The sequence below is a fragment of the Stigmatopora nigra genome, chromosome 19 (genome assembly GCF_051989575.1).
Source record: "Stigmatopora nigra isolate UIUO_SnigA chromosome 19, RoL_Snig_1.1, whole genome shotgun sequence".
NCBI lineage: Eukaryota > Metazoa > Chordata > Actinopteri > Syngnathiformes > Syngnathidae > Stigmatopora > Stigmatopora nigra.
This window is the reverse complement of record NC_135526.1, coordinates 5,620,825-5,645,133: the sequence shown is the minus strand read 5'-3', so window position 1 is coordinate 5,645,133 and position 24,309 is coordinate 5,620,825. Positions and strand designations below refer to the sequence as shown.

Sequence of the window (24,309 nt, the reverse complement as noted above, 5' to 3'; positions counted from 1 at the left end):
GAGGAGAAAACATTATAGATCACGTTAGTGTTAGCACCACTCATGAGAAGTCAGGAATTTTTTCCCCCAAACAATAGTCCTCAAACTGGTTGACGCCACTCTTAGTTGAAGTTTACACAGGTCAGCTCAGTTTTATTTAAGTTGCTATTGGGATCGCAAAAGGCTTTGTACAAATGCAAAGGACTTTATAAAAAAAAAAAACATTTACTGGCATAAGCACAGCGTCTTTATTCACTTTCAGGTAAACTGTTATTGATAGTGATGGATGAACCAGAGTTGCCCTAAAAGTCAGCTGTTTTTACATTGTCCACTTAGTAAATATGGCGTATATATATATACACACAAAAAAACAAAGGGCAAGACTTCAACATGCTAATTATAAAGGAAATAAGTGTCATTATCTGTTAAAAAAAGATGTCTAGTTACCCTCACCATGATAGTTCAATGTCAGCCATCCCAGTCTTATTTTTGCCCAAGATGCTCCTTTTTTTTATACTTCACCAACTGGCTTTTCCCAAATAGTCCGAGTACAAGTCGTCTTAGACTCTATCACCACTAAATTAAATCAAGTGGTGCTACCTTGACTACAGTCACTTCTCTGCCGATGAGCCGCCTCCACTACACCGCAAACAAATTTCCCCCCCGATAAGGTCTAAATGAGTTTTTCCAAGGTACCACCGAGAAAAAGGCCTTGATTGATGCCGACCAAAAACCGAAGGACAGTCGTAAGAGATGCGCCTCAACCAGAAATTACACGCGGATGATACCAGGCACGGAGGGTTTTTCATTGAGAAATAACCAAAGAGGGCCCCTATTTCCCGACGGGTTGGTAGGCGCGGGTCCATTGAGACGGCCCGGCGTGAAACCGTGGGACAACGGCTTGTGGGACAAATTGGGACGGGAGGGTGACTCGGCAGACGGCGGCCACACATCCAGAAAGCCCAATAAAATGGGGGGGCCCGGGCGGCAGGCGAGCGGGGTGGGGGGGCACCCGGGTCGGGGAAGGATTATGCGCTCCCAGCGGGCGCCGTCATTCACGGCCCATAAAATGGAAGTCAGCAGGACACGCCGCAAATCTGGATGGCCAATATCCTTCGTGGCCCCCATGTGCCGATTGGACCCCCTTGGAATTTGCGTGTTGCTCGATAGTTTTTCCATTTCCTTTGGATTCAATTCTTGGTTTGTTACATATGTTCATTTAGTCGTTATTTTTCCCGATCAGCTTATCCTCACAAGGGTTGTGCAGGGGTGCTGGAGCCTATCCCGGGCCACTACAGGATGTAGCATAAAGGCATAAGGAGATGGACAACCATTTGTCGCATAATTATTAAATTGCATCTATGTATTGTTCTTCACTTTCATTTTAATTTTTTTTCCATGTTATCTGCAGTATATCATAATGTATTTATTTTATATTATATTTTTTTATATTGTATTTGATTTAACAAAACGCTCAATGGACACCATTCCTGCTCCCTGATCTCCCCTTTTCCTCAATTTAACTTGACAATATCAGCATTCTTTTGTCCAAACCATTATTCCGACTAAATCTCCCCCCCCTTGTAATTACATCAGATTGTTTGCCAACATTTTAGCAGGGAATTAAAATATCAACAGGCTTTCATTTACAGTGCAAACAGCCTTTTATTAACATGCTCACACTAGCGATCAGACTTTCAGTAGTCCTTGTCATTCTTTAATTGTGAAACAGGGAGATTAGCGGTAGGGCTTCCAAACCTTTCCACCAAACAAAAGAAGGATCGCGTCCGGTTGCCTAGTGACACTAGAACTCGCTAATTTACTTCCAGAGCCATCCCTGTCATGAATATGTTTGTTAGAGTTGGAAAAAAACATCTACTGGCAGCTCATTCGACCGTGGAACTCTCTGCTAAAGTTCTTTGAAATGCCTGATTTCGATGCATAGTTCAAAAAAGAAAAATGCTTACTGTACTTTAGCCTATTTTTGTGACCTAACTGGGCTTTTTCTTAAAGTGCCTGAATCGTTTCGAACAAAATGATGGAAGCAGAACCCAAATAGGAGCTATTACACCCTCTTTTCACTTAATGGCGAGTTTTTCATGAAGGAAGATTGTTTCTTCAGATATCTTCACAATTTTATTACAGTCAAATCTTTAGTTCAGAGCAACCCAACCTTGGGAACAGTCAAACTTCCTTCCCAGTTCTATTTCTGTCAGTGGAAGCCCCCGACTTAAATATAATTCTGGAGGAAAAGCCTGTGACATTTGATTTGAGATTCCACCTCCTCTTTAGTTATTTGCTCATGGTGGTAAAAGGTCACCAGGCGTGTTTGCTCAGGTGTGCTGTGAGGCGGGAATCTGTGGATCACCTGATTAGGTGACATTCCTGCTCCAAAGTGTGCTTTTTTTAGTAGGAATTGGAGATGCTTTCAATCTCTGGAAGGGATCTTATGTCCTTTGTATATTTTGCATTATTGCTCTTAGCCACCTTTTCCCAGACTTCAACTCAATTGAGAATGCATTTTTCATTCATATTCAGACATGGCCAAACTACGGCCCACGGGCCACACACGGCCCGTTAGGCTTTTTAATCCAGCCTGCCGATGTTGTCCAAATATTTTTTCCCCAAGATGGTGCCGTCACGTGGAAGCCAGTGGCAGTAGCTCTGTCCAATCTCATTTGTTTTTCGTGTTTTAAAGCCCCTCTATCTTTTTTTAAATGACATTTTAATATTTCGTAATACTTTTGGCTTTACATTGTACTTTACACTTTTTACTTTAATGATGAGTGATGAGTATGTTAATACTTTAGTCCTTTTTTCTGTTTATGTTTCATATGTACTGTTAACAAATGCACTTTTTTATATGTATCGTATCTTGTGCTAACCTGGGCCATCTGTCACATTTTTAAAGTCCATGTGACCCCAATATCGTCTCAATATATCGATAGGGCGTTTTGATCAAAACTAAAACGTTGCTACTAAAATTTCCCGCCGTCAACGATCCTTAAACTAAGCCAGTTCTCGCAGTTTTAATGAGTTGGACATCTATCTTTGATCATTTTGGGGCCGCCCAAGTACGCGGCAACAGCCTCTGTCGGGCTTGGCGAGCTCACTAATTGTAGCCTCATCAAAGCAATTACAAGGGACATTTACAAGCGGCGTGGGCGCTAAATATTTATCTTTATACCAGATGATAAGAAGTTGCGTGGGCGTTCATTAATAATTAAAGCCAGTCTATTTGGGCGAGCGTGTCTTATCTGACTCCAGAGGCCAAGTGTTTGCAGTCACACTCGATTTGGAGTTAAACATTGTCCAAGGCGCAAACGACGGGCCGCCATCGTTGCGCCACACCGGCCGCCGTTCATTGGTACTCGAAAAGTGTCTCTTTGAAATGAATTTTGGCATTTCATCACGTAGTATGCGTCGTGAGAGGTCACCAGCCAGATGTGCAGTCTGACCTTGAGTCATTTGAGTAAGTCACCTTAAGCGTCTTGAGTTAACGTCATTAACTCTTCTCCATGGCGTTAAATTGAAGGAATTAAGAGATAAAAGTGAGATTTGGGTATATTAAAAGACCTTTTTGTGCTTGTATCTTGGTAAATTTAGGATTTTTCCAATGAATCTTGACTTCAAATCAACATTTATATAATGCATTCAACTGTATTTTACATTTTTTAATAAACTTGGCAACAAATACTCATTGTAAATGGTGTACATAGTTTTCTAATTCAACTTACAAGTTTTTTTTTAATTATTCACATGTCAATCAGTAACATAATTACAATAGTGTTTTTAATGCAATTTCTAGTTCATTTTTTTAATTAATCATCTTGCTATATTGACGAATCAAACATTTTCAACAGAATTTAAGTAAAGTCAATAGTTGCAATGGGAGTAAGTTTGGATAATTTGGTTGTATACATGGCAAACCCACCTACCTCCCCCCCACAGGCCACTGTCCAAAAAACACACTTCAGGCATGGAATGTTTGTGGGGGGGTCGGCCCTTAGTGTCCTCTTACAGTCCAGGCTCTGGGAGCTGATTGATTTGGGGTGAGGGAGGGTTGGAGGGGGTGCACCTCGGACCCTTTCTGGGGCTTTGCAGGTCAGAGGTCAGCTCTTCTGCAAATCTGCTTCCTATTGTACAGTGGAAACACCAAGAGGAGCGGTGTCACGTCACCCCCCTCCAGATCCCCCCCTCTCTTTGGCCTTCTGCCTGGGAAAATGGAGGAGGTGTCAATTTAAGCTATTCTCTGCTCCTCTTTACTTCTCTGTGTCTTCTCAAGCCTCTCTTTAAAGCGCAAATTCTTTAGCTTGCAATGCAAAGAGACGCACGGCCGGGCGAGCTGTTAAGAAGCGTTTGTTAAGGTTTCCCCCCCTCTGACCCCTCCTCGCAGAATAAAAACTCATGCTAATGGAGCATGCACGCCACCGTGGAAACGCTTTTTAATGAAGGACTCAAGGAAGCAATTAGCGTAACACAATATCAGTAAAATACCTCACTTGTGGCAATTAGTGGCCTTAATAGATTGTCGGACATCAACAGGTTTTTCTTGCGTCTTTTTGACCAGTTTTCATCAAAGCAGTATTTTATGTTCAGTCATAGTTGGATTGACTACTCCATTATTTCTTTGCATTTTGTCCATAAATGCAGTGAAAATATTCTTTAACATTATTTGTGACGTAAATCAAACTACTACTCTTCTTTTTCGCATTAAATCATGTTTTTTCCTGCCAATTTTCTCTCTTTTTATACACTTATTTGTAGTATCAGAGTATTTAATAACTTTATTATTATGACCATTTAGCAGGAGCAACATAAGCTATCTTAAGCATAACTATTTTTTCAACTGACCTAAGCATTTTTTTTATTTGAATGTAATCAGAATAGGCAGCAGACTCCGAAGATTTACATCAGTTCGGCGTTGATTTTTCTTTCTTTTTTTTTAAGTAGAAACTTGTTTAGTTTTCACTCATCGGCTGCCGTTGATTGTAATTCAAATAGTGTCAAACTCATTTAAATTCATAGCAAAAACATGAAACAAGAGCCACATGGTGTTTTTCGTTGTCAATGGCGCCAAAATAGTTGAAAGTCGACAATTTAAAGCGAAAATAAAAACATTTTTCGGATTCTGTATAGTGTAGTTTGCAGTCTCATCCAAAATAGATGCGTTCAAGTTTCACTGAGAACTATGTCCAAGCATCTTTGGTCTATCAAACTCTTTGATAGGTTCTCCGTACAAAGGCTTTGCGTAGGGATAACGTTGCAATTCTGAAAATGTGCCTTGTCCTTGGCCCTCAGGGGCCCAAAGCCTTTGTGGTCACAGGGCCGGGATTACACTTTAACCCCCATCAGCGCCAGGCTACGCCCAAGCGCCCCACCCCTCCTCTTACTCAAAGGCCCCAGGTCAGGTGAAAGGCCAGGAATCCTAAACACGCTAAAGAAGAAGAGAAAGTCTGTTTGCAAAATGGCTGCCTTTCATTTAGATGTCCCTCTAGGCTTTTTTTTCTGGACTTGATTAGGATTTCTACCCACCTCATGTACTTTTTAAGTAAAGCTTCAATATGGTCTATAACTACTTCACACTGCAATCTTTTTTTGCAAAAAAACAGCAACTGAACTTTGCAAATTGTAAAAGTATCCATGTTTGGACCTATCTTGTCTATAATTTTAAATGTTTGGCCATCAGTCCACCTTTTATAAGGCAGTTTTGGTATTTAAAATGATAAATCCACACATTTTGGGTCGTGTATGCCATAATTATTTTATTATATTGATGTTTTATCACTTCCATCTTCTCTCAGTCATGATGAATAGAACGTCAATGGCAGCCCATGATTTAAAATGACTGCCCTGTAAAAGCTTCAACCATATCTTACTCTTTGTTTGCTTTTGATGATGCGCAACGCTAACTTATTTTTAGGACTTTTCTACACCCATAAAAAAAGTCAACCATTCTTTTTGCTTGTAATCTTGAGGGCAAATGTTACAATTTTCAGATAAGGCCAACATGCTAGTAAAAAAAAAAAAAAAACTTGTTTGAATGGGACCTGTCAGTAGTCATAAATCTTTGCGACTGCTTTAGGAAAGGGGGGGTCGAAAATTTGGACTGGTGATGTTGCTGAACAGGTTAGTTTTTTAGTCACTTGCTTCTTTTATTCATGGCAGTAGACGTCCAATCCCTTCACGCTCAACTTTTTCGATGTCAATGACAGGCTATGAGTTCTCACAGAATATTAAGTTAAGAGTGAAAGGCAACATAATGGCCGAGAAAAAGTCTCTTTATCACATCTCATTCGGGTCACAGAGCGACCATTCCCTCACTCCCACTGTTCTGTCCTTGGGGAAAACCAGCGATGAATTGAGTCAAGCTACAAAACTAAACTTGGCAATCATAGTTTGCATATTTTCGTTCATTGATTTGTTATTTTATGTGGACAACTTAAAAAATAGAAATATTTTATCGCCCATTTGGGCTTTTGTTGAGGTTCCTAACAAAGACAATCATAATTGCCAGCCCTGTTGGAAAAAATTGGATTGGACATCAAGTACCTTCAATGACCTTGAAATTGCACGTCTATTTTTGTCATCTAATAAACTAAAATGTATTTTAGTTGAGCAATAAATCAAATGAAAAGGATAAAACTCCCAAAAATGAGGCTCGAAAGGACACTATAGCCAAACTTAAAGAACTTGTATTATCTTGCAGTATATGTACAGTATTACGTTACATCTCAACAGTTTTAAAAAGAAAGGTGCTGCCACCTGTGTTGTATCCCCACATTCTTTCGCCGCATTTTCCCACGCTGGAATGTGCATTAAAAATTTAAAAAAAAAAAACATAAGTCAGTGACACTCCCAAGCCCACACTGCAAACACCTGACCCTCTAAACTACTTTCTAATCTCCATTCTTAGGCATTAGGCGCGTGCAAGGCGGCCAACATTGTGTCCGCCATAGCATATAAGACCCCCTCCTCCCATTTTTTTACGCCCCCTCCCTTGTGAACTACTCCTCAACTCCTGCTCGAAAGGTCACGCGAGGACTCTTGCCTCTACGCCGCCACCAGCCGGTAGTAGGAGGTATAGTTTTTCAGCTGCCTAGTTATAACTATTTTGCCATCCCATAGTGTGTGTATGTGTGTGGCGGAGCTGCTCTTTACTCAGAGTTGACTTTACAGGCTCGTTGAGCGTGGATGGGCAATATCGTGGCCGTTATATGATTATCTGCCGCTAATCCGCGCGGCTAGACAAGTCCTGCAGGAGCAATTCGAGGCCATCTTATCTGCATTTTTAGCCAATTTTCTGGGCAGCGGACTGAAACGTGACACTGATTTGATTTGATTTTTTACTCAATGGATTAAACAGGAAGGTGTGATCATATTGCTGGATTTTACAGGCACTTCTTTCATGGTTTGGCAGGGCCTGCGACTAATACTCAAGTAATCTAAGTAACGTAAAGCTGGGGCTCAATGAGTACATATGTATTGCATGCATTGTATTTACCGATAACGTCATTTTAGTGCAGCATTGGTACAGATATTAGAATCAGTATTTGCGCAGTATTAGTATTCATATCATTTTAGAGCTGCTGTGTGAATGAAACTTATTTGACTTCTGTTGAAACCTTTTTACTGGATCTTTAGGACTTTCCATAGTGACAGGTGAATTCCCGACTGTGCTTGTTACAACATTAGGCTTCCCAGGAAATCTCCTTTCTTCCTTTTTGATTCTCTGCTTGAACAAAAGCCGACTTTGGGAACCGCTGCATGCTGAGCGATAATAGGAATGACATCCAAGTCACTTTCATGCTTTGATTTTTGTCCATTCCGGGAGGCCGACATTTTCATGGGACATTTTAGGAAATATTCTAATATTAATCCTTCAAAAATCAAAGAATCTATTTGACATTTAATTATATCGTCAGTATTTAGGACATCAATAGAATAGACATAGCACTATGATTTATTAAAATGGCCAGCCTGGAAAAAGCGTAAACATTTTCCAAGCTAAAATGACTAAAATAATCACATCTTTATAATATTATTATTTTTTTAAATGCATACCTGCACACAAACAGTAAATTGATGTACTCCATCCCCAAAGGTGCAGTTTGACGGGCGTGCATGTGAGGTCGATATCAATAAATAAAAGGGTTTTTTTTTTGTTCTCTTCCCTCGCATTGGGTCCTGTCCACCATTTTGGCTCCAAGGTCACAGCTGGCTGAGCCGCGCTTTATTGCCTCCACTGAGCGCTCGCTAATGAAACGGCCTTTAAGGCTAATGTTGTTCACTGCAAACTCACGTAAACACCACACATCATCGAATTTGGGGCTTTTATGGAGCCGCTGGATGCACCTGAATGGCTCTTTCATAACCCAAATATCGCTTCTAGGCCCACCCTGGCTTTTTTATGACTCATCAAGCAGATGTTACGCGAGAAGAAAAAGACTTTGAATGTTTATGGCGTGCACTCTTCATTAGCTACAGTGAAAAATATGTACAAAGAGAATATAGCACACATTAGTTCCGTTTTATGCACTGTATAATAACCTCACCTAATTTAGCCACATTGGGCAAATAGTAAATATGGAAATAGCAACACTAACTGCACAAACATTGGCTTTGTCCACCTATATATTACAATATAATTTGTGGACATCACATTTTGGGTCATATTGTCCACCTTTGTATGCCAATTGTATCCATATATGGCGATTGGACATCATTATGGCGATTGGACATACTCAATGGCACTAAAATTGTCCAACAAAATTAGAGTAAAAAGACTTGAAACTTGTTGTATTTATTGTTGAATGCAATTTTCTCCTCATCCCGCCATCTTCTCGCATAAACCAACCCGAGAGGCATTCCCTGGCCTTAAGTCACTGATACCCTTTTATTTTGAAAATCAAAGTACACACATAGGCTCAGATATACTCCTTCTTTCCCTGTCTTTAACAGCCCTTTTCCTTTTTTTTGTACCCATAACCCCTTTAAAGGAAACAAAAAAACAAGTAGCTATCCTGTCTGGCTTGGCGGACAGTAGAACAAAGTGCTAAAAGGCTTTTGTCCACTAGGAAAGACCGTGACAGCATTGGTGGGGGTCGTAAGGGTCATTCTCTATGTGTATGGTTGTAGGACCGAAAAGTCTGTGACCAATGTGGGTTGTGTCCATGTCTTACACTGACCTAAAAAAAAGTTGCCATGGATTGGACCTACATTGCTGTCAATGGGTTTACTGTGTATTCAATGAAGGATGAATAGCTCCACTCGATATTATACCAAATGTCTCAAACCGAACATAGTTTTGTCTATTTCCGATGCCACCACGGTGCAGCTTAGTCAACTCTGGCGGGTGGGACGTCTTTTTTTGATTAATAAAAGATAAGTGACTCGGCGCAGGAAACAAAGGATACGTGCGCGGTGGCAAATTGGCGTCCAATCTCCAAGCCAAGCCCAGAAAGACAGGCCTCTCTGTTCACCCGCTCGCTATGAATCTGCCCCTATCTCATTCCCGCCCGCTAATTCCAATTTAATTGCCAGTAGCCCGAAGCCTCCTCAATAGGAGTAACAAATGGTTTGATTCTGTAGACTTCATCAGACCGCATTTTAAATGCGACACAGTAACCTGGCGCGAATGCCAATGAAGCTTGGCGAGGAGCTCCTGTGTTTACTAATTATCCTTTTTCTTACTCCCAGCCACATTGCACGACTTGTCTGATTAAATCGGATTTGTGGGGATTGGAAGGGGGGGAGGAAAGGAAGGGGGGGAAGCAGGGAGTTCGGATGGAAGGGAGGGAGGCCCGGGCGACATGGCGGAGGGCTTGACGGGCGAACGCGTTCCGTCTTTGTAAACGATCCACGAGACGGCGCGACGAGACGAGGGCGGCCGCCTCGCAGTGAATCATGTTAAAAGGCCTTCGCCGCCGTTCCTCACGTTGACGTTAATTCCCGCCGTGCGTCCTGTATGATCTTTACAGTCTGAGCGGCGGCGGGCGGGAAGCACACCAGCGAGGGCGACGCTTTGGAATTTATTTCCACTGCAGTACAGCGGGGGGAGGCGTTGCTGGCGGGCGGGAATCTATTTAACAAACTTTTTAGCTCGGTAGACACACAAGATCTCTTTGATTATATTTGCACCCAACAAGTGGGTAGATGTAGATTACAATGGCCTGGAAAATAGTTAGACGTGAACGAATGCCCTCAAATTGAATGTCACCACCAAAAAATGTCCGTTCCAAATATATTTTGGTCCAGACCATTTCAGCAACACGGTTATTTATTCATATATTTATTCATGTATTTATTTATTAACTTATTACCTATCTATTTATGTCTAAAATGTATTTTGCTGTGTCTGTATTCTCACCCTCTTGCTTCTGTGACAACCAAATTTCCCGAATACGGGATCAATAAACTTATCCAATCCAATACAACCCAAAGATAAACAAAGAACAAATTTGACATGCTTTTAAGCAACAATCTCCCCAATGAGCTTCTTAACAGCATATTGTTAAATATAATATTCAATATTTACTGCATACAAAGACCAACTACAGGTTGCATTGCTCAACTACATTACACAATTTTATCTCAATCCTACTACTGTTGCAGCAAATTGCTATTCACACCCACCAAACACAAACAAAGACTAAAACAACACTATTTACACCAAGAATCTGATGCTAATGTTAAATAATAAACGAATAGTAAGGTCACAAGCCAAGAAGTTAACGCCATAGCTCCCACTGATGGCAATAGACATCCATTTGGAAAAATTAAAACGCCCGTTGCGGTCATTTTCATAACAACGGTCGTAAGAAAGATCTGCCGGGGCGGCCGAAATAACGAGGACTCGCTGTCAACCTGACGGTCGGGGGAGCCACCATATGGCCGTGATGACATTATCTTTGGGTAATTAATATGGCATCTCGCCTGGCATCTGGTGGCATTAATCTCGCCCGCCGTTGTTCATCTTCTGGCATTGGCGTTGGCCCCGACAGACCCCCCCGATGTTGAATTATCGCCAGGCAAAAGCAACAAAAAAGAAACAGTGGTAGATTTTTCTTAGATTTCCTCCATGTGAATGGTTATTTCTCCAAGGACTCGCATGAGAGATTGTGTTTAGATGTTCTATATAAAACATGCAGGGGACTCCGTGTTTATTGTTGTTTACAATGCTACTTAGCAGGGATTACGGCCTTTTCTTTAAGTAGCTGTTAAACACAGATCACATTTACTTCAGCAATAAAATGTCCAATTAGATTGGTTTCACTAATTTATGCTGCACGCTGTCCACATTCCAGCTTATTTAAAAGTAATCATGTCTGATACTGCCCGTGATTAGCATACAATTAATTGCTGGGTTTGCCGTTGCATTTTTTACACTCATTTATAAGATAAACTTTTATTACCGACAGCTATTTTAAATAGATTATGCACTCACGGGGGCTTGTAAGTAATGGACTCTATGATAAGAATATTCAGAATTGTATAGATGATATTTTAATTAATGTTTAGTTTGAATGTACCACTTACTGTGATGGCAAATTATTGTCATATCATTTTTTTCGAGTTGTCTTTTACTTAAAATGAATGAAAAAAAGGGCTAAAAGTGATGTTTCACAACCCACCATTTATTTATTTACATTAGTAGTAGTCAGATTCATATTGGACTCGTCATATTTACATTTTATGGGCATTTTTTTCTGCAGTCACTTTCAAAAGTTACCTTTTTTTCCCTTTTCTGCTCTTTGCCAAACACCAAAAATGCCACAAGATCACTCAATCACTTCCAACCCTGTTACTAATAAAGTAACTGCAGTTTTATCTATTTGTCCCTCCCTGTCCAAATGGATTGGACGTCGATTGTCGTCAATAGCAACCAGGGCTTTCCGACAACCAAGCCAGCCAATGTGAATTGATGTTGGCTGTATTTTCACCACCTGCTGTCAACTCCCATTGAAAAGTATTCCTCTCCATTACCACCCTCCGTCCACCTCCCACTTAAATAACAGCAGCCCTGCCACTACACTCGCCACCATTAAGGATGCGCCGGCACCACCGTGGCCAGGCTAGGGCGCCGACTTCTTTTATAAATAAACGCGGGAGTCAGAGCGAGTGGTTGGTTAGGAGAGTTAGATTATTCCAAAACAGCCAAACAGGAGCCAAGCTTAAAAACACACACAGACACTCCGCCACCTCTGGTGCTTTTTCTCAGGTGTCACTTCAGGCTGACTCAATTTTACACTGTAATGGACCTTCTGGGTCAACTACTTTTCTTCTTTTATCTGCACACCGTTCTCCTCATCCATCAGACGTAGACAAGAGAAGCTCCATAGTAGAAGACAGTAGCGCTTCATTTTGTCTAATCAAAGTGCGTATTGTAGTTCGACCAAGTTACCTTTGCAGAAAATGGGTGTTCGGACGTTTGGTCGCCGGTCTTTTGGTCCCTTTTGGTCGTCGGTCATTTGATTTTACTGTTGAAACCAGCACTCAAAATTATATTCATGAGAGAGAGTTTAATATCTAAGAGATAGTTTAATATCTAAGTTCTTTTTAATATATAAGTACTTTTTGATATCCATGTACTGTTTAATATATAAGTACATTTGACCGGCGACCAAAAGGGACCAAAAGACCAGTGACCAAACGTCCAGCGACCAAAAGACTGCCGACCAAACGTCCGGCCAGGCAGAAAATGTCCAGGGTGAAGCGAGACTGGAACTTGAGCATCTTGCATTCAGTTTGAGGGACCGCACCGTTGTGCAAGAGCGACTTTATGCTATTGTAAACTGGCATCTGATAATGCCATAATTAACGTTCACCTTTTATTGACTACACACATAAAAGGGGAATGAAGTCATAAAAGTCTCGTTTATAAGGTGTTTTTCCGCACAAGTGATCACTACATTTAACTTCTGCTCTTAAAGTGAAGTGAGGTACAGCAGATTTTTTTTCCTATGTTTTTTAAACCCAGCTTCCCCCTAAGGAATCGATGCAGAACGCTCCATGTTTATACGACTTTATTCTCGTAACATTATAACTTTTCTTATTCATTCATTTTACGCTCATCCTCGCCAGAGACATGGGGGTGCCAGAGCCAATCCCAGCTAGCGTACAGTTTACTGTACGTGGAATGAAAAGAGACTTACTGATGCTTTTGGGCGTCGTCTGATCTCGGCCTAAGTTGGCGAATTGTAATTGATCGGAGAAAAAGGCCGACATTCGCCAGCCGCGGCCCCATTGCTTATGAACGTAGGCCGGCGTGGCGGTCTTCATAGATTTTTAAATTAGTGTCAGCTTGGCCCCAAAGATGCGTTATTGACTGATGAAATGGAATCTGGCTTCCAAACACTCCCAAGTCTTTCCCTGGAGTTTCTGGTAATTGAAAAAGTGTAAAGGCAAGTGTGTGTTCAAGTGTTGCTGTGTGTTTGCGTCGGTGATGTGTTTGTCTGCTTGCAGCCGTGTGCTCTTTATCTCAGCTTGGGAAAGAGAGAGAGAAAGCCAGGGAGGGAGAAAGAGTCAAGACAGAATTGAAGTATTGCATAGAAGATCTTTATCTCGCTGCAAAAACGCCCACAATTTGTTGTTCGTGTGCAAGACTGGGATATATAGTACAGTACGTTGTCAGGGTTTGAAAATATGCCCCCGTCGGCCATAGCTGATTCAAGTGTTGTTGTTGTTGTTGTGTTGGCATGAAAATAGCTGCGGTAGTATTCATGTTCATTTTTGTCGTGATATATCAGTTTGCATGGAACGTGGTGCTATGTTAACTTTTTGGCTACTGTTGAAATCAATGGATATTTGAACCTGGATTGTTTTCAGCCAATTAGCATTCAGTACAAATGTATTGGGTGTATGCTATAAATTCATTTGAATTTACTGCAGAAAAGATTTGGGTCAAAATAGCTCAAAATAGTGAATTGCAATGAATTTTGATGGGCTGTCTAGGAACATGAAAATGAAAGACTGAGTTTAAAGAAATTATGAATCACCAAACATGCTTTTTTTTTGGTGCAGGTTCAGACATGGCCATCTTTTGCCTGCTGTGCGGCAAGCGTTTCCAGACCCAGACAGCGTTGCAGCAGCACATGGAGGTCCACGCCGGCGTGCGCAGCTACATCTGCAGTGAATGCAACCGGACCTTCCCGAGCCACACTGCACTCAAACGCCACTTGCGTTCGCACACAGGTCAGTCAAGGTCACACTCGGTCATCTCGGTAACATGATAATAGATGTCCAATCCATATAGTTTTTTTCCCAATTCATGTGATGGCCGAATCTATATGCCTGGATTTTTTTGGGAGCCAAAAAATGGTAACGGTGCAATGCCACTGGTATGCAAATAAGCTTGCATCATCTGGCATGCCTGATTTTGGTATTTTGGATTCCTTTTGTGGGCCGTTGACACTTCAAAGTGAAACATCTGATGAATAAAAGCGCATCGAGGATTTGTCCTGACAAAACGGGATGTTTAGAGCCGTTAGTCACGGGGATCACAAGTTTTATTTCAGGCATCTTGTTAATTAACGCCTAAGTAACAACATTTCGAGATGTTCTAATGCTGGTGCAACATATAGTTATATTCTCAATGTACCCAAAAATTCAGATTAAGCCTGGCAAAAATAGAAATATATCTTCATTTGGAAATTCCTGCTTTTGTACCATAGTGACGGTTATGTATGTATATGTATACATGTCTACATATGTATATACATATGTATACATATGTATACATGTATACATATGTATATACATGTGTACATATGCATATACATGCATACATATGAGTATACATATGTGTATACATGTATACATATGAGTATACATGTGTATACATGTATACATATGAGTATACATGTGTATATATGTATACATATGTATATACATGTATACATATGAGTATACATATGTATATACATGTATACATATGGGTATACATATGTATATACATGTATACATATGAGTATACATATGAGTATACATATGTATATACATGTATACATATGAGTATACATATGTATATACATGTATACATATGAGTATACATGTATACATAGTATATACATCTATATATATATGAAAATAACTTGATATACCTGTATAGATCGCAATCATGCTTTATATTTTTACCTTTGCTGCTAAATTATGAAAGAAAATGACTGAACTCTTGATTATTTTCAAAAGATGTATTTATTAGACACCACTGTTTTGTATTGAAAGGGAATTAATTATGAAAGAAATGGAATTGAAATTCAAATAGTGCTTTTTGATTATTTTAAAAGCCTCTAGTCAATTAGATGATTTAAAAATGAGTACCATACTTTGCCACTGTGCCTTACACTGTGTTGCATCGTCTGCAGAAAAAGCCAGACGCGTCTAAAAATAGCTTACAGTAAGTAAAAAGCCGTGTTTTATACAGACTGGGTTGTGAAGCCAAGCGTGCACGGGCGGCGCCATTCATCTTCATTCAGGTCAGCAGTCAAAAGCGGTCTACGGCGGTCGGGACGTTTATTGTATTTGTGTAAAGGCGGAGGGTGCCTAAGCCACCGTGGGATGCTAATGCTTTGTTGACACATGTGGCCAAATGGACAGATATGAACGCATGGAAATGGATTCCTTTCTGGCGGTGAAGGATGGATGCAAACCCCTCCCATCCGACCCAAACGCTCGCCCACCCCCGCCTCGGCAGCTTGTCTGCGACCTTAAATAACAGTCTCACTGTCACGGCCGATTTAGCTCACCAGCGCTTCGGATAAATATTTGAAAGGGAGAGGCGGTGAGATGAGAGCAGTCAGCTTCCGTTTAAAATTTCGACCAATGGGATGTGCAGGGGGAGGTGTGTGTGTGTGTGTGTGTGTGTGTCTGGGGGGGGGGGGGGCGTACAGTACCTGGTGAATGTTGGCGGGGTGTAAAATCACAAATGAGAGCGTGGTTTAAATATGACTTGTGTTGGAGGAGGAGGAAAGGGAGATTACCAAGCGAGTAATGGGTCCTCGTTTACCCTGACAAGAGAGGGAAAAGGACGTGGCGTTCCCTTGGAAGTTGAGTTTTCCACTAAATCATTTCTTGCAATTGTTTTTTTGAAGAAAAGTGGGCTAAGGAACACTTTCCTGATACCGATTCCAACATGGTGCTGATACTGTAGCAATACCACGTTGTTGTTGGGTTTTTACTCTTTTAACGGTCCTTATTTAAATGGATTGGACGTTTCCTAGTGATGAATTAATTTCTATTTATGGCATAATTGGATCTTTATCATTATGGGAAAATCACTCTTTTTATTAGCTGGAAACTAGACCTTAAATAGTACATATTGCATAGGCACCTATTTTCTTAGTACTTAACGATATGACATCATTTTAATATGGAAATTACTTTGGTATTGTTATATGATAGAATAGCATAAAACTGTGATATCATGAAACTACTACTGTGATAACATGATGTGATAATACAAAAGAGGATTAGTTTATCATATCATCATTGTAATGTAAGATATACTATAGTATGTCTAAAACATTGTTTTTCTTTCCACGTTTTGGAATGAAATCCCCCCCAAATCATCACCATTTGCCACACGAATGTTTTCACATTACGAGACGCTTTCACGCTGGCCAGTAAAACAGGAGCCAGCTCTAAATTCTCAGTATCACCACGCCATTTAAATGGCCGAGGCGTCAGCACCGCCCGCTTTCCAGACCAGCGCTTTCGTCGCTTGACTTAATGTCCTCTTATATGGAATGACAGACAGTAAAACCGTGCAAAAAAAGCAGTTTTTTCCCCCCCCTTTGCTTTATTCACGGGACATTCATTCGGCTTGCTTCATTTACCTGTCCGCCTTCTTATCTCCGCAACGCAGCCGAGAGCCGTGACACGGGATCGGAGACGTGGAGTTTAATGGTGTTTGTTTCATCGTCTTAATCTGCCCATCTTTATTCTCCTCCAGCCGCCTTCGACGCGCGCGTAGACATGCTTTGCTTTATTTTTTTTCCTCTACTTTTACTGCACGTATGCCCAGTGCATTAAAAGGTTCAAGTGCATGCGCTCAATTATACAGTGTTGGCAGCTGTGCCTTCTCTTAAAAACACACATTACACAGTAAACCTTCATTAATATTCTATTGTTGTTCACCGTCTCCCCATTGTTTGAGACAATTTGCAGTCGGCCGCCTCGTTTTTAGCTTTGGCAGCTGGACTCTAGCGAGGAAATAAATCAGCCGTGGCTATGCGCCCGTGATTTAAAAGCTATAGAACCAAGGCGCCCACCGGAACCCCCTTCGCCAACGGTGCCCCCGGGCACGGCCACCCTCAGCACTCCTTTGGGTGATGGTGTGTGTCGGTGGAAAGGCGCAGGTGGCCGTGCCCAGGGGCACCCAAGGGTCCGGTGCCCATGTGTGCCGCGGCCCCTCATCCGTGGCCTCCCATTAGAGACCCTTCCGGGTCGGATTTTCCATCAATAGTTTAAACATTAACAGTGTACCAGATTTTCCATATATAAGGCGCACTGCATTATAAGGTGCACCCTCAATGAATGACACATTTTATTTTTTTTCCTATTTATAAAGCACACTGGATTATAAGGCGCCCTGTCTATTTTGGAGAAAATTTAAGACGTTTAAGTGCGCCTTATAGTCGTGAAAATACGGTAGTTCATTTTCAAACATATATTTCAGTACATGGCTGGCAACCAATCCGGTGCAACCATCCTTTCTTCAAATATCGTACTTAAAAGTCTTAAATTTCCTCCAAAATAGACATGGTGCCTCATAATCCTGTGTACTTTATATATGGAAAAAAAATGTGTCATTCATTGAGGGTGCGCCTTTTAATGCAGTGCACCTTATAGTCCTGAAAACACGGTACTCTTTAGTGGTTTAAAGGGAAAGGCAACATCCTTTCCAGGTGCGTCCCTAAGAAAGAAATAGTGTTTAGTATAATGTGAATGAGGAATGAAGAAACTCATGGATTGGACATCTAGTGAAATGTAGTCATTTAATGGCAACATATGAGTTAATAGACGAGATACTAAAATATTAGTTTTTCCCTTTTATTTTCCCTATGTTCTTATCTCTTCGTTTACACAATACATGTTTGTATTAATGGGTTTCAAATGCAGCAAAACACTAAATCATTATTTTGTTTAAAGCTGAATGGGAGTTTGCAGAGTACGCCCTGATAAAATGTATAAATAAGGGGGGTAAAAGAAGAAAAATAGCGATAAGGTAAAAGAGAAAATAGCAATGATGTCAGTGGCTTCACAAAGCTTTTGTTGGGAATGAATGAAGTGACAACCTTCTGAATACAGCTTCTAAAAATACAAAATCTTGCTATGTTAGTTTACCGAAAACAAACTATATCTTTCATTTCAATTCTAGAAAAACATTTAGACTTATTTATACGTATGAATTCAGTGTGGCAAATTTAGCTCAAAATGAATTGCTACATACTTTACCAATTTAAAATAGATAGTAAACCGAAAAACAACCAATCGAACAAGTCCGAATTGCCTCAAAGGGATTTCATCACGTCTTAATTCCGATAAAATATCTTACGAGAAGACTTCATTCTTGGTTAAATTTTCTTTCCCTTTCTTCAATGCTCTTGAGCATTGTCTTATTTTCATAACCTCTATCCGTCGCTCTCAGTGGAGATTTTTATCTGGCATATTGGTGTAAATGGCAAAGGAAGGAATTAAGCGTAAACAAACCATCGAGTGTCACCGTCTCGAGCATTAGCATCCCGCTCGCTCGCTGCGATCAGACGGCCTAATTAAAGGCGGCTGAATGCCAAAGGCATTGTTATTCCGCTAGCGTGGCGCGCCGCCCGCCGCTGATGGATGGCCGTCCCCGCCGCGGCCGTGACGCCCCTCGGCGTACAGCAGGAGGCGCTGATAACTTCATGCGGACAAATAAGGAGTGTCACATTTATTGATCCTCAACACACGCGCCGGCCTTCTCTCGCACGGCCGTCACATTACAGGGAAGCTCATTCCTTTGAATGCGGCGGCGTCTCCCGGCCGGAATGTGATCGGCATTTAAAGTGCGTCTTTCATGCGCCCGTCTACGCGTCGTAGCATGTCGTCTGCGTACAATAAGGCCTTAAATAACGTAACGGAGGAGTGGGAGAGAGTGGGGGGTGCCGTGTGATTGTCTCTGGGTGGTGGGAATAAGGAGAAACTCAATTTATTCGGCGGCACGTCGTCACTCGGACTGGCAGATAATGAAAGGCGTAGGTCATTGCGGCGTTGGAGCAGAATGCATTCATAAATGGACGCATTATTTAAATTGTACGTTGCATTGGAAAATTCTATTCAAGAGAGGAGGGGACACTTTTTGTGGGGGACATAAATAGGTGGGGCTCATTTGTTCATTTTAATTTGATTCATTTTATTTTTAACTTCATTGGTAGTTGCTTTTGTGCGTTCTAATAAATAGGAATAGTCAAGAGCTGTTCAATAAGGGTTAATCGTAAATTCCTATACATGCTACATGATTTGATTTTATTTTAATTGAGTTAATTAAATTGTTATTAATTGCAGAGGCAAAAGTTAGTCAATTAAGACCATGCACTCTCTTCTTTTCAGCATGTGTGCACTCTAGTGTTTTTTAAAATGCATTTTTAATGGTTCTAGTGTGAACACTGAACAAAAATCCACCCCAAATTGGTGTTTTACAATATCCTTAATATCCAATTTTTTCCTAAATATCACTAATTCTTACATAAAATACAGAAAGTTTCAGGTTACGACCAATCTGGTTCTTTTTAGAACTGGTACTTCCTCATTTGAGTAAGTAATAATTTACTGATATTGCTTGATGTGTGAGTCTGACTGAAGAATTAACATTGCCTTTCTTGGTGCCCACTTTTCAGCCGGGGACCACCCGTACGAATGCGAGTTCTGCGGGAGCTGCTTCCGCGACGAGAGCACATTGAAGGGCCACAAGCGCATCCACACGGGGGAAAAGCCCTACGAATGTAACGGCTGCGGCAAAAAGTTCAGCCTCAAGCACCAGCTGGAGACCCACTATCGGGTGCACACAGGTAAAACACACTCCATCTTCCTCTATCGACGAATAAAGCGCCACATACTGGATATTAATAGTTACTACATCTCTTATCAGACCCTACTCTTTAACTGGAAAGTCTCTGTTCAAGGGACTAGCTCTCTCTAGTGTAAATCTGAGTAATGCAAAATGATGTAGGGTGAATTTAAGATTAAGATTAAGATTTGCGGGTCATGGTCGGTATATTTTCATAATTTAGCTGTGAACCAATCAAAAACGGCCAGTGAGTCATAGTTTGGATATCATTGAACGAAATGGTGCATGTATTTGTTATGTTGAGTCTAAATGAGCTTTCTTGCTAATGCATCTATTGTCACACATTGTGTGAGTAGTATACGGAGTAAAGTACACACATTGACACACACACAGGCAGCTGATTCATATCTTTGTTGCCACGCTACAGTAAATGAACGTCTCCAAAGACTGCCTATTGATCGCGGTATATTTAGAGCCCCATAAAGATGTTGACACTGTGATAAGCCAGCGTCCACCGAGGAAGGAGCTCGGCTAAGACGGATGGAGAAGCCCATTGGGACACTTATGCTTCATTGCTATTTTCTCACACTAACAGACAAACAGACCCGTTTGGAGGAATCTATGTGAGAAAAAAATAATTTAACATATCGTTGCCGGGTTTTTTTGTTGCATTTTGTTCTTGGAGGTGCAAAGAAAAGGCTGTTTTTTTCTCACATAGACTAAACTATTGATCACAGGAATAAAACCATGTTCTTTAGGAAAAGAGGTTATATTTCACGAGAAATAGTAGTTTTAAGACAATTTTATTGACATTTCTTGAAGTCACACTACAAATTCATAGGACATCTAGAACTGTCCATGGTGCTGAAAGGTGAGCATTGCTGCCCAGTCCTCCCATTTTAATTAATTAGGCATTTGTCATTATCAGTGGGAGGTAAAAAGTTATATATTATGAAAATAGGGGAGATTTAAGAATTTGGGGCCACAACTAGTGTATTTTTTACTGAATCATCCAAAAGTCCACACCATATCTTAAAGTAAAAAGCGTTAAACAGTACCTTTTTGGCACCATTTGCCAAATTTGACTTTTTTTTGCTAGTTGTCTGCAAACTTTAGTCACATAATATTAGCAACCAAAGCTATTAAGACAATAGTAATGCATCCTTACGAAACCCATTTCGAGAAGCCCTGTTCTAATTCACACACACATCACACACACCCATCTCCCTTTCAATAAGGCAGCTGTTAAGCCACACTATCAAGGCAGCCTGTCCAATAATTGGCTCCCGCCTCCACACACACATTCAACTCCTTTTTTTTTTAGGGTGGGGTGGCTTCCACGGCAGATAACGAGAGCGAGCGACAAGCTCACCGTCAAAGGCCACCTCACATAAAAGGTGCTCGCTTGATGAATCATCGACAAGCGCACAACGGCGACCCCCTTTCGCACATGCCGATGCCGGGATCGATAGCGACAGGGGTGGTGGGCGGCGACTCCGGGGAGGGGGCATTTGCAATTCATTATTAGCCGCTTATTTGAAGCCACCTTGTTTACAGTGCGGTTATCGATACCAGCAGGCGTCGGGGTGGGCGGACGTATATTTACGCTTATTGGATTTCGCCGCGGTCAAGGTCAAGTAGCGGGGGGGGGGGGGCGACGTATACGAGGCTGGCGCTGACTTGATTGTTTGCGACAGATCCAAATGCCACTGCAGAAAGGTCGCTATTTACATGTCTTAACCCTATTTACAAGGGACTAGTTTTGGTCATTAAAAATTAAATCAATGCCCTAAAGACCTGACGTATGGATATTTTCATATTTTTGGGTGAGGCAGATATTTTCATATTTTTGGGTGAGGCAGGTGACTATTTTCACATCCAAAAATGGCCTTCATTAGAATTAGACATGTTAGAATTATTATATATGTTGCGGATAGTTATAAAGCTGAAAAATGTTCGTAAATCTAAAGTTAATACATTTTTAATGAGGATAATAAGAAAGGTGCTCGGTAGAGTGATCAAGTTTTAGGGGGGTCCTCATATTTAGCCCTCCAATTCATCAAGTGTGAGGGCAAGTTTTAGATGCTCAAATTTCATTTCCAGTGAAGAATATTAATTGGTCAAAATGGATTGGACGTTTGGCGACCATTGAGTTCTGTCAGTGCTCTATTTGGGATAATGTCAAATTCATCACCTCATAGAATGATATGGCACTTTTGAAAACATTTCATAATCTTCAGTCATCTCCATTGAGAAGGATAGCCATCCAATAGACTAAAACTGGGACGACCCATGTTATAAACTGACATAAAATTAAGCAAAACTGGGCCACTACAATTTACCTGCATAAATTCAAGCTACCACCATCAATGTCAAAGAACAAAACAAAAAAATAAATACTGCAATCCACTGTCTCCATTTCACTACAATGACCCAGTTTCTCATTTTGCTTAATTTTATGTTGTTGTTTTTTTTGTGGGTGTGGGAGTAGATTTCTTCCCACAAATCACATATTCAGAATATTTGTTGGTGTGAGTAACCGCATTTCCTATTCAGGCGAAAAGCCGTTCGAATGCAAGCTGTGCCACCAGCGATCCAGGGACTACTCGGCCATGATCAAGCACCTGCGCACCCACAATGGCGCCTCGCCCTACCAATGCACCATCTGCCTGGAGTACTGCCCCAGCCTATCGGCCATGCAGAAGCACATGAAGGGCCACAAGCCCGAAGACGTCCCTCCAGACTGGCGCATCGAGAAGACCTACTTGTACCTCTGCTACGTCTGAGTACACATGAGGTATTGGGGAAAAAGGGGGCGGGTGGGTGGAAGGAGAATGTAGTTAGGCTAGGGTGGGCGTTAGCTGAAGGTTGGGGGCGCCAAAGCATTACGCGGAAAGACTGACTGAAGAATATGTTGCGCGTTCTCATTTTTTTTGTGTTCTTTTTTTGGCAAATGAGACGATCCAAGAAGGGACCTCGCCATTGGTTCGGAATCATCGGGTCATTCCCGCACGTATTGTGTTACTGTGTTGTCGTAGGGTTTTTTTGTTGTTGTTGTTGTTGTCATTTCAGGTTGCCTCGTGACGCAAAAAAAAAACACGAGCTGCAGGGAAAGTGTTGCTGCTACAGTGTTGACAGATTCTCAAAGGCTATCAAAAAAATGGATACTCTCGTTTAGTGGGATTTATGGGCTTGTGATATGTGGAGAGATGAAGTTTTTGGTTTTTTTGTCTTAACGTTTTTCAACGTGCAAACAAATGTGATCGCACAAAGCATGCAAATTTGGGAAAGAATAGTAAACACTTGATGTTTTCAGTAGTTGTACTTGCAACTAATACGAGTGTGGAAACCAGTACCAAATTGTGTACTTGATGGATACCCACTTCGATTGTTGATTTCTGGAAAAATTGGAGGAAAATATCCTTCAATTTCCCTATTCAGCCTATGTTATTATCTCATTGGCTGCCATTGGCGGCAATAGCCAATGAACCATTCGCTGCCAACTAGTCGAATTGAACAAATTTCTTCATTCATTCTCAGAACAGAGTGAAATGTTTCATTTTTTTTTTTGTGACATTCCCAGATAGCCCCTGAGAATCGTCAGCCGAGCCGGTCGGAATATGCAGTAGGTGACGAAAACGAGAGCTCTAAAAAAAAAATTAAGAAGAAGATTGACCCTGAATGGTGGGTTTCAGGGGGCAGGGCTACAGTGCTGCTTTTTTTTTTTAGTCGTTGTCCTCTCATTGGTCTTCCTGGTTCTCGGTATGAAAGGCCGATATATTTGCACGCTACACGTTGTTTTGCGCTCCATCGTCAGTGTATCGCCGCATTTACGACAACAGTTCTCTGTTCGATTCCCAAGACGGTCACGTTAATCACAGCAATACATCGCCGCCATTCGCTCACACGCTCAAGAAACTCACATTAACCACAAAAAGACGGACTTGGCGAAGAAAATGGCTGCTCTGGAAGGAGTGAATGTCGGATTTGAATGGACGCCCAACGTCCGGCGCTCTGAATGTGAAACGACTTGCACGCCGAGGTTAGCGTGGGGGTGCCAAAGCCCAAACGCTCGGCCATGAACGAGCATCACTGTCAAGGAAGAGGAAATTGACCAATTGGGTTGCTTTTGTTGATTGACAGATGAGCAGGACCAATAGGATGACGGATAATTGAACTCTTTGTGGTTTCATCTTTTCGTTTTCACTTCATACTTGAATTACCTCATTTTATGATCTCGTTTTCTTTGTTTTTATTTCATTTTTTTCCCCCACGTTGGACGCTTT

The 24,309-nt window shown here is 41.3% G+C and overlaps 1 protein-coding gene across 1 annotated transcript in view; it reads left to right on the top strand.

Moving 5' to 3' along the window:
- The window catches only part of zbtb16a (zinc finger and BTB domain containing 16a), a 72,894-nt gene extending 50,049 nt beyond the window's left edge, over positions 1 to 22,845 (top strand). The window contains exons 5-7 of the mRNA XM_077740551.1: positions 14,002 to 14,172; positions 19,854 to 20,024; positions 22,580 to 22,845. Of these exons, the coding sequence (XP_077596677.1) occupies positions 14,002 to 14,172; positions 19,854 to 20,024; positions 22,580 to 22,809 (572 nt within the window). The 3' untranslated portion in view covers positions 22,810 to 22,845. The remainder of the gene's footprint in view (positions 1 to 14,001; positions 14,173 to 19,853; positions 20,025 to 22,579) is intronic.
- Positions 22,846 to 24,309: the final 1,464 nt, after the last annotated feature.